This window comes from Tachysurus fulvidraco, chromosome 2, assembly GCF_022655615.1.
Source record: "Tachysurus fulvidraco isolate hzauxx_2018 chromosome 2, HZAU_PFXX_2.0, whole genome shotgun sequence".
NCBI classification, from domain to species: Eukaryota; Metazoa; Chordata; class Actinopteri; order Siluriformes; family Bagridae; genus Tachysurus; species Tachysurus fulvidraco.
In genome coordinates this window covers 71,463-83,962 of record NC_062519.1, presented here as the reverse complement: position 1 = coordinate 83,962, position 12,500 = coordinate 71,463, and the positions used below count along the sequence as shown (strand labels likewise).

At 45.0% G+C, this 12,500-nt stretch overlaps 2 protein-coding genes across 3 annotated transcripts in view; both read right to left on the bottom strand.

Moving 5' to 3' along the window:
- The window catches only part of LOC113643965 (calcium/calmodulin-dependent 3',5'-cyclic nucleotide phosphodiesterase 1B-like), a 20,595-nt gene extending 13,838 nt beyond the window's left edge, over positions 1-6,757 (bottom strand). For both annotated transcript variants that reach the window (XM_047810165.1, XM_047810169.1), the window contains exons 1-2: positions 5,884-6,757; positions 5,597-5,805 (exon numbers count right to left, since the gene is read on the bottom strand). The gene's annotated coding sequence lies outside the window, so the exon portion shown is untranslated. The remainder of the gene's footprint in view (positions 1-5,596; positions 5,806-5,883) is intronic.
- A 117-nt stretch (positions 6,758-6,874) lies between these two features.
- nckap1l (NCK associated protein 1 like) overlaps positions 6,875-12,500 on the bottom strand; it is a 16,033-nt gene continuing 10,407 nt past the window's right edge. The window contains exons 21-31 of the mRNA XM_047810158.1: positions 11,540-11,758; positions 11,265-11,395; positions 10,945-11,042; positions 10,636-10,729; positions 10,251-10,333; positions 8,915-8,998; positions 8,713-8,806; positions 8,509-8,625; positions 8,301-8,410; positions 7,691-7,780; positions 6,875-7,491 (exon numbers count right to left, since the gene is read on the bottom strand). Of these exons, the coding sequence (XP_047666114.1) occupies positions 7,375-7,491; positions 7,691-7,780; positions 8,301-8,410; positions 8,509-8,625; positions 8,713-8,806; positions 8,915-8,998; positions 10,251-10,333; positions 10,636-10,729; positions 10,945-11,042; positions 11,265-11,395; positions 11,540-11,758 (1,237 nt within the window). The 3' untranslated portion in view covers positions 6,875-7,374. The remainder of the gene's footprint in view (positions 7,492-7,690; positions 7,781-8,300; positions 8,411-8,508; positions 8,626-8,712; positions 8,807-8,914; positions 8,999-10,250; positions 10,334-10,635; positions 10,730-10,944; positions 11,043-11,264; positions 11,396-11,539; positions 11,759-12,500) is intronic.

Genomic DNA, 12,500 nt, shown 5'->3' with positions numbered 1-12,500 from the left:
CACCACACCCCCAGAGACGCACACCACACCCCCAGAGACGCACACCCACCCCAAGAGTACGCACACCACACCCCCCAGAGACGCACACACCACACCCCAGAGACGCACAACCACACCCCCAGAGACGACACACACACCCCCAGCAGAGAACGCACACCACACCCCCCAGAGACGCACACCACACCCCCAGGAGACGCACACCAACCCAGCGACGCCACCCCACCCAGGAGCACACCACACCCCAGAGACGCACACACACCCCCAGAGACGCACACCACCTACCCCAGAGACGCACACCACCCACCCCCAGAGACGCACACCACACCCCCGCAAGCTCACACCACACCCCCCAGAGACGCACACCACACCCCCAGAGAGACCACACCACACCCCCAGAGACGCACACCACACCCCCCAGAGACGCACACCACACCCCCAGAGACGCACACCACACCTCCCAGAGACGCACACCACACCCCCCAGAGAGCACACCACACCCACAGAGACGCACACCACACCCCCAGAGACGCACACCACACCCCCAGAGACGCACACCACACCCCAGAGAGCACACCACACCCCCAGAGACGCACACCACACCCCCACCAGAGACAGCACACCACACCCCAACAGAGACGCACACCACACCCCCAGAGACGCACACCACACCCCAGAGACGCACACCACACCCCCCAGAGACGCACACCACACCCCCAGAGACGCACCCACCACACCCCGAGATACGCACACCACCCCCCAGAGACGCACACCACACCCCCATAGAGACGCACACCACACCCCCAGCGACGTCACACCACACCCCCAGATGACGCACCACCACACCCCAGAGACGCACACCACACCCCAGAGACGCCACACCACACCCCCAGAGACGCACACCCACACCCCAGAGACGCCACCCCACCCCAAGAACACCCACCACCCCCAACCCACCCCAGAGACGCACACCCACCCCCAGAGACGCACACCACCACCCCCAGAGACGCACACCACACCCCAGAGACGCACACCACACCCCCAGAGACGCACACCACACCCCAGAGACGCACACCCACACCCCCAGAAGAGACCACACCACACCCCCACCCACAAACACACACACAACAGAGACTCACACACACACCCCAGAGACGCACACCACCAACAGAGAAGCACACCACCCAAGACGACACACAACACACCCCAGAGCTCACACCAAACCCACAGAGACGCACACCACACCCCCAGAGACGCACACCACGCCCCCAGATACGCACACCACACCCCCATAGACCACACAACACCCCCATAGACTGCACACCACACCCCCAGAGACGAAAAAACACCAGAGACGCACACCACACCCCAGAGACGCACACCACACCCCAGATACTCACACCACACCCCCAGAGAAGCACACCACACCCCCAGAGACGCACACCACACCCCAGAGTCGCACACCACAACCCCCATAGACGCACCACCACCCCCCAGTAGACGCACACCACACCCCCAGAGGCTCCCACCACACCCCCCATAGACGCACACCACACCCCCAGGAGACGCACACCACACCCCCAGAGACGCCCACCACACCCCATGAGGTCGCACACCACACCCCCAGAGACGCCACACCACCCCCCATAGACGCACACCACACCCCCCATAGGGCCCACCACACCCGCAGATACGCACACCACACCCCCAGAGACGCACACCACACCCCCAGAGACGCACACCACACCGCCATAGGCGCACACCACACCCCCAGAGACGCACACCACACCCGCAGAGACGCACACCACACCCCAGAGACGCACACCACACCCCCAGAGACTCACACCACACACCCAGAGACTGCACACCACACCCCATGAGTACTCACACCACACCCCATATACTCACACCACACCCCCATATACTCACACCACACCCCCATATACTCACACCACACCCCCATATTCTCACACCACACCCCCATATACTCACACCACACCCCCATATACTCACACCACACCCCCATATACTCACACCACACCCCCATATTCTCACGCCACACCCCCATATTCGCATGCCACACCCCCATATACTCACGCACACTCGAGCAGCAGTGAGGGAAAAACAAATCCCGCCACATGATCTCACAAAGCAACGCACAGAGAGAGCAGACAGACTGTAGTGAGTTTTATGTGACAATCGTGGGGGAAATACACAATTTATTCCCATAAACTGTGTAGTCAGCCGTTCTCCCTCCCATCTGCACCGTGTGAACGCAGGCAGGTCAGTGAGGGAGCTCCGTGTCTGTGAACATGCTAATCACATGTTAATCTGTGAACATGCTAATCACATGTTAATCTGTGAACATGTTAATCACATGTTAATCTGTGAACATGCTAATCACATGTTAGTCTGTGAACATGTTAATCACATGTTAATCTGTGAACATGTTAATCTGTGAACATGTTAATCCTATTTCTGTAAAATGTTTGTGAAAATTAAATGTAATGTAAATCTCCCAAGAAATTCTGTACAGATACCAAATACTTCATACTAATTGACAATCAGTATATACTTAATACACTTATGCTAACTCAAGGATTTTCACAAGCCCCTCCCCATAACCAAAGCCCCGCCCCCATCTCACTCTAAGATGAACTCGAAAGTTGTCAGCCCTGTAATAACCCATGTTTGTTGTCAGCTCTGTAATAACCCATGTTTGTTGTCAGCTCTGTAATAACCCAAGTTTGTTGTCAGCCCTGTAATAACCCAAGTTTGTTGTCAGCCCTGTAATAACCCATGTTTGTTGTCAGCCCTGTAATAACCCATGTTTGTTGTCAGCCCTGTAATAACCCATGTTTGTTGTCAGCCCTGTAATAACCCATGTTTGTTGTCAGCTCTGTAATAACCCATGTTTGTTGTCAGCCCTGTAATAACCCATGTTTGTTGTCAGCCCTGTAATAACCCATGTTTGTTGTCAGCCCTGTAATAACCCATGTTTGTTGTCAGCTCTGTAATAACCCATGTTTGTTGTCAGCCCTGTAATAACCCATGTTTGTTGTCAGCCCTGTAATAACCCATGTTTGTTGTCAGCCCTGTAATAACCCATGTTTGTTGTCAGCTCTGTAATAACCCATGTTTGTTGTCAGCCCTGTAATAACCCATGTTTGTTGTCAGCCCTGTAATAACCCATGTTTGTTGTCAGCCCTGTAATAACCCATGTTTGTTGTCAGCCCTGTAATAACCCATGTTTGTTGTCAGCTCTGTAATAACACATGTTTGTAGGCAGCCCTGTAATAACCCATGTTTGTTGTCAACTCTGTAATAACCCATGTTTGTTGTCAGCCCTGTAAAAACCCATGTTTATTGTCAGCCCTGTAATAACCCATGTTTGTTGTCAGCCCTGTAATAACCCATGTTTGTTGTCAGCCCTGTAATAACCCATGTTTGTTGTCAGCCCTGTAATAACCCATGTTTGTTGTCAGCTCTGTAATAACACATGTTTGTAGGCAGCCCTGTAATAACCCATGTTTGTTGTCAACTCTGTAATAACCCATGTTTGTTGTCAGCCCTGTAAAAACCCATGTTTATTGTCAGCCCTGTAATAACCCATGTTTGTTGTCAGCCCTGTAATAACCCATGTTTGTTGTCAGCTCTGTAATAACCCATGTTTGTTGTCAGCCCTGTAATAACCCATGTTTGTTGTCAGCCCTGTAATAACCCATGTTTGTTGTCAGCCCTGTAATGACCCATGTTTGTTGTCAGCCCTGTAATGACCCATGTTTGTTGTCAGGCCTGTAATAACCCATGTTTGTTGTCAGCCCTGTAATAACCCATGTTTGTTGTCAGCCCTGTAATAACCCATGTTTGTTGTCAGCCCTGTAATAACCCATGTTTGTTGTCAGCCCTGTAATAACCCATGTTTGTTGTCAGCCCTGTAATAACCCATGTTTGTTGTCAGCCCTGTAATAACCCATGTTTGTTGTCAGCTCTGTAATAACCCATGTTTGTTGTCAGCCCTGTAATAACCCATGTTTGTTGTCAGCCCTGTAATAACCCATGTTTGTTGTCAGCTCTGTAATAACACATGTTTGTAGGCAGCCCTGTAATAACCCATGTTTGTTGTCAACTCTGTAATAACCCATGTTTGTTGTCAGCCCTGTAAAAACCCATGTTTATTGTCAGCCCTGTAATAACCCATGTTTGTTGTCAGCCCTGTAATAACCCATGTTTGTTGTCAGCTCTGTAATAACACATGTTTGTTGTCAGCCCTGTAATAACCCATGTTTGTTGTCAGCCCTGTAATAACTCATGTTTGTTGTCAGCTCTGTAATAACCCATGTTTGTTGTCAGCCCTGTAATAACCCATGTTTGTTGTCAGCCCTGTAATAACCCATGTTTGTTGTCAGCCCTGTAATAACCCATGTTTGTTGTCAGCCCTGTAATAACCCATGTTTGAAAGGTAAATATTGCTATTGTGCGTTTGCTGTTTTTTCTGTCCCTCAGGGTTTTTTAAGCTACACCTGTGAAATGTCTGCTACCTTTGTATGGGTGGAAATGTTCATGATCTACATCAGAGATATTCAACTAAAATTTAAAGAGGTTCAGTAAGAGAAAATTTCTTGAAGAAAGATCATAATGTCTCACTAGTGAGTGTGATATATTTATGTAGCCTAGTAATCAATACCTGACTGTCAAATCAAATAAATTCAGTACAATTCAAAAACTTTTTTTTTATTGTCACGTAACATAGAACTGAACGTATGTATGATTGTAGATATGTATAACATTCTCTCATTCAATAAATAAAAGTTGGGCTACATTTCAAAATAAGAAATAAATAAATGAAATGTGAAAATTGTGTATGTTTAAATAAAGTGCTTAACTTTAACTTTTATATCACAGTGAGAGAACTGAGCTCTAGCTTGGGTTAGGGTTAAACCTGGGCTTAGGTTAGGGTTAGGGTTAGACCTGGGCTTAGGTTAGGGTTAGGGTTAGACCTGGGCTTAGGTTAGGGTTAGGGTTAGACCTGGGCTTAGGTTAGGGTTAGGGTTAGACCTGGGCTTAGGTTAGGGTTAGGGTTAGACCTGGGCTTAGGTTAGGGTTAGGGTTAGACCTGGGCTTGGGTTAGGGTTAAACCTGGGCTTAGGTTAGGGTTAAACCTGGGCTTGGGTTAGGGTTGTAACACACACACACACACAGACATACACACACACAGACATACACACACACACACACACACACACACACACACACAGACACACACACACACAGACACACACACACACACACACACACACACAGACACACACACAGACATATGCACAAACACACACATACACACGTATGTGTATATGTGTGTGTGTGTGTATGTGTGTGTGTCTGTCTGTGTGTGTCTGTGAGTGTGTGTGTATGTGTGTTACAACCCTAACCCAAGCCCAGGTTTAACCCTTATCACCTCCTTTGATTTAGCTGTTACTCTGAGGGGTTCAGAATTTTGACCTGTACTGATACACATTCATGAAACAAATGAACTTTTACAATCGTTTTATTTTTAACCCTCTGTAAGTGCCCACACACCCCCAGACAATGAACAAACCCAAAAGCAAGCGTTGGCCCCTTCTTCCTTTTCCCTCCAAGTCAATGAGTCCGTATTCAGTTTTTCTGATAAGTGATAATGTTTGTGGGATGAGATGAGCTTGAAATCCAAACGGTTATTTGAGTGCGATGCAATGTTTTTAATCCCCTGATCCGTAGTGAAAGAGACATTTGTGACCCAAAACAAGCAAAAATAATCAAAAATCCTTTCTAGAAAGAAAACAAACAACTAACATTAGTATCTTTTTAACAACAAACCAGGAGGATTACATCGTAATCCATACTTACAATTGAGCAGAAACTCAGAGTTCTCAATTAGGACTTTAACAACAAAGGTAACAAGGTAGCTTGATTGGAAACCATGAGGCTTCCCTCTACCAACAAATTTGCTTCTATGGTAGGTCAGCTTATATGCTGGTTACCTCCCGGCACTAGTGCCCCCAAGCTGCTCCCAGAGGTACTACAACCCTGCTTGCAGCTACCCCTAAGAAATCAACAAACATAAAAGGAAGAAAACACAAAAGAAACCGGTAACACCTTGTCTGTTACAGGGTTAAACCTGGACTTGGCTAAAATAGAAGCTCCCTGTCAAGTTTTACATCATAACCTTTTGTAGGTCCGATACTTACTTCATCTTCATACCAAACTGGAGTTTTGTGTCTAATATCATGACTCTATACAACAGTTCTTATAGCAGCTCTACATTCTGTTCAATCTATACAATAACCTGCCATTTTTGCAATTCCTCCTCAAAATTGTCTTCAGTTCTCACTACATTTGGCTCACGTCATCTTGAGACAAAAGATTATCAAAGCCCTTCTGCTGTAACCTGCTGGAGAAGTCTACATCAGGATGTGAGGTGGATCTCAGGAGTACATCTGTGTCTGAAATTACAGCCATTACCCAAAGCATTCTGGGACTATGCCACATAGTGGTCAAGAACTGTAACAACTCTCATTCCCTGGTGAACTCTGAAGTGAATGAACACCAACATCTGAAATTCGAGTGCACTTCCTGTCAGCAATTTTAGATTTTGCCAAAAGCTTTTTTTTCACTTAACCCTTAAAGAATACTGAGTACCAACTAACCTAATGGATCACACAGTCAGCGAGTCAGTGTCCATGACCCATCATACACACCATCACAGCACTAATATATAAAACAATGAACTTGGAAATGCAATATTTTGCTCTCTGCATGAAATAATAGACACAAATGAGAATTTATCAGATAAAAATGCATGTAACACGATTATAACACCGAGATACAGAAACCATAATAAAGACAAACAGAGCAGGATTTTATTTAAGGAAAGTTTCATACAGCAAATGAAACATTTACTTGAATAATTATTAATAATTAATAATAATTTATTATGATAAGAAAGATTATTTATCATTAGAACATAGAGTTAGATTCATTTCTACACATCATGAACTCTTCCTGTTTATGTCCCTGTGTAGCTCCGCCCTGGCCACACCCTCTCATTTTACTTTACTATTGTTCTTTTCTGAGGCATGAACATGACTGAGAGAGAACGAGGAAAGGAAAGACCCTAGGAAACAGAATGGATGTTATTATCTATCATAAACAGGTTTATTCCAAAAATATCTGTGCATATTAATGTTACATTACAATGAATTATGAGTTCATTTCATCCTCACTGGCAAAACTATTAAGTTTCGGTTGATTCATAATGAATTTATTACAGGATAAAATAAAAATAATAAAATATATAAAATTGTGTGTGTGTGAGTGTGTGTGTGTGTGTGTGTGTATTTATCCCATAGTGTATATGAAAGTCCTGTGCACTTCTCTGTAGGCGTTACGCAGCAGCACGTAGGGGAAACAGTTCTCCAACATATCCTGACTGAGGAATGGAGACTGGTCCACGATCTACAACACACACACACACACACACACACACACACACACACACACACACACACACACACACACAAATTATTCATGACCTGCACTATGAGGTAATTACTAGTTAACAAGGAGATGTTAAAGATCTAGTATGTTTGTATGTTAGCGGGTTTTAGACATGATCATGGACATCTGTGTGTAAATGTGATAAAGGAGTGAGCACCATGTCCAGCAGCAGGTAGACCGAGGCTCTGTGTTTGATCTCCACTTTTTCAATGTTCTGTCCAAGCTGCAATAATGCTGATGACGCAATCTATAAACAAACCGTACACCATCAGCAACATTTCTACTTTATCATTGTGTGTGTGTGTGTGTGTGTCTGTGTGTGTGTGTGTATATGTGTGTGTGTGTGTGTGTGTCTGTGTCTGTGTGTGTGTGTGTTTGTGTGTGTGTGTGTCTGTGTGTGTGTGTGTGTATGTGTGTGTGTGTGTGTGTGTGTCTGTGTGTGTGTGTATGTGTGTCTGTGTGTGTATGTGTGTGTGTGTGTGTGTGTGTGTGTGTGTGTGTGTGTGTGTGACTGTGTGTGTGTGTGTGTGTGTGTGTGTCTGTGTGTGTGTCTGTGTGTGTGTGTGTGTGTGTGTGTCTGTGTGTGTGTGTGTGTGTGTGTGTGTGTGTGTCTGTGTGTGTGTATGTGTGTCTGTGTGTGTATGTGTGTGTGTGTGTGTGTGTGTGTGTGTGTGTGTGTGTGTCTGTGTGTGTGTGTGTGTGTGTGTGTGTGTCTGTGTGTGTGTGTGTCTGTGTCTGTGTGTGTGTGTGTCTGTGTGTGTGTGTACCAGCAGGAACTCGCGGAGGTGCTGTTCAATGTTCTTGTTCTGGACAGTGAACATGGCAGCAGCGAGGTGGTTAATGGCGGTAGCGAGACAGTGGATGTTGTTTTGGTGACCTGCAGAGAAAGAAAAACTCAATACAGAGGTCACATGACCCTCCTGCTTACTTCCTGTTTACTAACCCCAGCCTTTACTCTAGGTTGTGTGTTTTCACCTCCTTGTTCCCGGCTGTAGAATGAGTTTGGGTCAATAGCGAGAATGGGCAGTGAAACAGCAGCGAACACCAACAACAGACAAGTCAGTTTATATTCCTCCTCCACTGAGGCGTTGTCTGAACACACACACAACACACACAGGATTAAATTACACCCTTAATCAATTCACTTGTTAAATGAGACTGTGTGCCAATGTGACTCACCTGAGCGCATGTTAGCGATGGCAGCAACAAGGGTTGGGTCAATGTCACACTGCACACCAGCGGAACACGCCAGCTCATACACACTCAACAATACCTACACAACAGGTCAACACAGCAGAGGTAAACACAGCAGAGCTCTAAAATATGTAAAGCAGCACTAATGATTGAGACTCAGTCACAAAGCCCAAACTGTGTGTGTCACCTTGATGTCAGGTTCGTCTGCGTTGATCAGATCTCTCACATACTTGATTGGTCCCATTAGGAATGGACAGTGTTTGTGCATCACCTATATACAAAAAGTACATAACAATAAAACAAACATACTACTACACTATGCGTGTGTGTGTGTGTGTGTGTGTGTGTGTGTGTGTGTGTGTGTGTGTGTGTGTGTGTGTTTATGTACAGCAGGCTGTAGCTGCTGAACATGTGTCAGACTGATTCAGAGCTGAGGACACAAACACACAGCAGTCTCAGGAGTTCACACTGTAATAAACACCAACTCTCAGTAATCACACATCATTATCCAGAAAGGACAAACATGGACACACACACACACACACACACACACACACACACACACACACACACACACACACACACACAGGCAGGGGGTGGAGTTTGTTTAAACAGGGGCAGGTTCCACTCAGTTCCACTCTCTGTGAAATTGTTTGAGTGTGAAGTTCAGCACCGTCTGAATGTCTGAGTGAATTTGTTTTAGCTTTAAATACATTTTCACAAACTATGGAACATCATTTATTTACAACATTAAGTAAACAAATACCACAAAACTGATTCATTAATAATGTCATACCTTTAAATCCCTTAAATCTTTAAATTACAGTGGACATCACTTATCTCAAGGTGTGTCGTGGATGCTATGGACTGTTCCCTGTCTGAACACCAGGGGGCGATCTGGCAGGCTTTGTTTTGTCTTGTTTTGGCTTTGTGGTTTTTGTTTTGTGTATTTCCTGTATTTGCCCCGCCCCCTATCCCTAATCCGTGAATGTCCATCTTATATATTCTGTACCTGCTGTCTTGTTTTCTGTTGTGTTATCTCAGGTGCTCGGCTTTGCCCAGTGTTTTTCTACCCATTTTTATGTTATCCCAGGATTTGGGTCTGGATTTTTACCCATAAAGACATCCTGTTCCTGACAAGCTGTACATTTTTGTGCACATTTTTATGGATTAAATGATGAATTAGTTTCAGTAAATAGTCATGTAACATCTCTCTGACTCTGATAACGACCTTGAGTGAATAATTATTTCTTTATCCTTTAACACACTGAATTCACTTCCTTCATGTGATGTGTTGTGTGTGTGTGGTTTGTGGTGTGTGATGTGTGTGTGTGTGGTGTGTGATGTGTGGTGTGTGTGGTGTGTAATGTGTATGTGTGTGTGGTGTGTGTGTGGTGTGTGTGTGGTGTGTGTGTGTATGTGTGTGTGTGTGTGTGTGTACTACAACCTGAACTGTATCTGTCTGTACATCACTAGATAACACATGTATTACACAGTACAGTATTTATGGTTCAGTGTTGTACCTCCTCCAGAGCTTCCTGAGTCATGGTGCGAAACGACAGAATCACTCCGATGATGGTCAAACGCTTCAACACATTCTCACACCCTTTACACACAAAATATAATGTAACATTTCAGGGGTGTATTTATGACATGTTAAATGTGTGTGTGTGTGTGTGTGTGTGTGTGTGTGTGTGTGTGTGTGTGTGTGTGTGTGTGTGTGAGAGAGAGAGAGAGAGAGAGAGAGAGACAGAGAGAGAGACAGAGAGAGAGAGAGACAGAGAGAGAGAGAGACAGAGAGAGAGAGAGAGAGAGAGAGAGAGAGAGAGACAGAGAGAGAGAGAGACAGAGAGAGAGAGAGAGACAGAGAGAGAGAGAGAGAGAGAGAGAGAGAGAGAGAGAGACTACCTGTGAGTCTCTTTTGAAGGTTGATTGTAATCTCAGGTTTGTCAAAATTTGCTCGGATCTGCACCAAAATGTCCATGTTCTCAAACACCATCTTCTGCTCAGAACAACACAAAAATTAGCAAATCATTTAAATACAAAATTTATTTTTTATTTAAATACAATTATTATTATTATTATTATTATTATTATTATTATTGTTATTATTATTGTTATTATTATTATTATTGTTATTATTATTATTGTTATTATTATTATTGTTATTATTATTATTGTTATTATTATTATTTCTGTTATTATTATGTTTTAAACCTTTAGCTCAGTGATCTGAGACGTGATGTGCCACATCAGGTTCTCTCCAAGAAACTTCATGCCATATGGACCAATCAGCCTTGCCAAAGCTCGTAACTCTACACACACACACACACACACACACACACACACACACACACACACACACACACACACACACACAATCCATAAAGTCATATAAATATGAATTCTACATGATCACATTTACACGATATATGAACCCTAACCCAGTTTTGTGCTGCTAATAAATGTTTATTGTTTTATTTTGTGAATCCCGAGTGTGTATGATCCAGAGTTTGTGTTCATGGTCTCTATCTCACCACAGATGTCTGAGTACTCCTCAGCTTTGAGGCTTTGTACATTCTCCACACTGAGGTTACTGAAGCAGTGCATTGTGGGACAGTGAGCGATGACGCCGGCACTCGCCTGCCGCAACAAACTCTCCAAAAACCTTCAGCAGAAATCAAATAATTATCATCTTATTATCATCTCATCATATATGAACAAAATGTAATGACTGTCAAAGCAAGTCACACACTCCTGTGTGTAGGTTGTGTGTGTGTAGGTTGTGTAGGGATTCCGTATGAGTGTGTACCAGTTTGTGTAGAGCGTGGTGATGGTGTGTGTGCCTTGTGAGTCAAGGGGGTGTGTGTGTTGCAACAGAACATTCTTCATGACACGGCTGATGTCGATGTTGATGAAGGCGCTCATTGTGTGTAAGCTGGTCATGTACGACTCAATCATCGCCAGCAGCTCCGAGGGACGACAGATCTCACGTGTGTTTGGGTTAAAGTTTACCAAACGTACAATGAGCCTGTAAACACACACACACACACACACACACACACACACACACACACACACACACACACACACAAAAGCACAGTGAGAGCAGTGGTTAACCCTCTCTGCTCCAGAGGGTGCTGTATCATGGCTGAACCTGACCTCAAATTCCTTTCATAAAATTGGATATGTGAAAAATAAAATGTAACATAGCAGCTCTAAACACTCGTCCCCTGAGCGGTCTCTCTTTATTCTCTCAGCTCTAGACACTCGTCCCCTCAGCGGTCTCTCTTTATTCTCTCAGCTCTAAACACTCGTCCCCTCAGCGGTCTCTCTTTATTGTCTCGGCTCTAAACACTCGTCCCCTCAGCGGTCTCTCTTTATTCTCTCAGCTCTAAACACTCGTCCCCTCAGCGGTCTCTCTTTATTGTCTCGGCTCTAAACACTCGTCCCCTCAGCGGTCTCTCTTTATTCTCTCAGCTCTAGACACTCGTCCCCTCAGCGGTCTCTCTTTATTGTCTCAGCTCTAAACACTCGTCCCCTCAGCGGTCTCTCTCTTTATTCTCTCAGCTCTAAACACTCGTCCCCTCAGCGGTCTCTCTTTATTCTCTCAGCTCTAGACACTCGTCCCCTCAGCGGTCTCTCTTTATTGTCTCAGCTCTAGACACTCGTCCCCTCAGCGGTCTCTCTTTATTCTCTCAGCTCTAAACACTCGTCCCCTCAGCGGTCTCTCTTTATTGTCTCAGCTCTAAACACTCGTCCCCTCAGCGGTC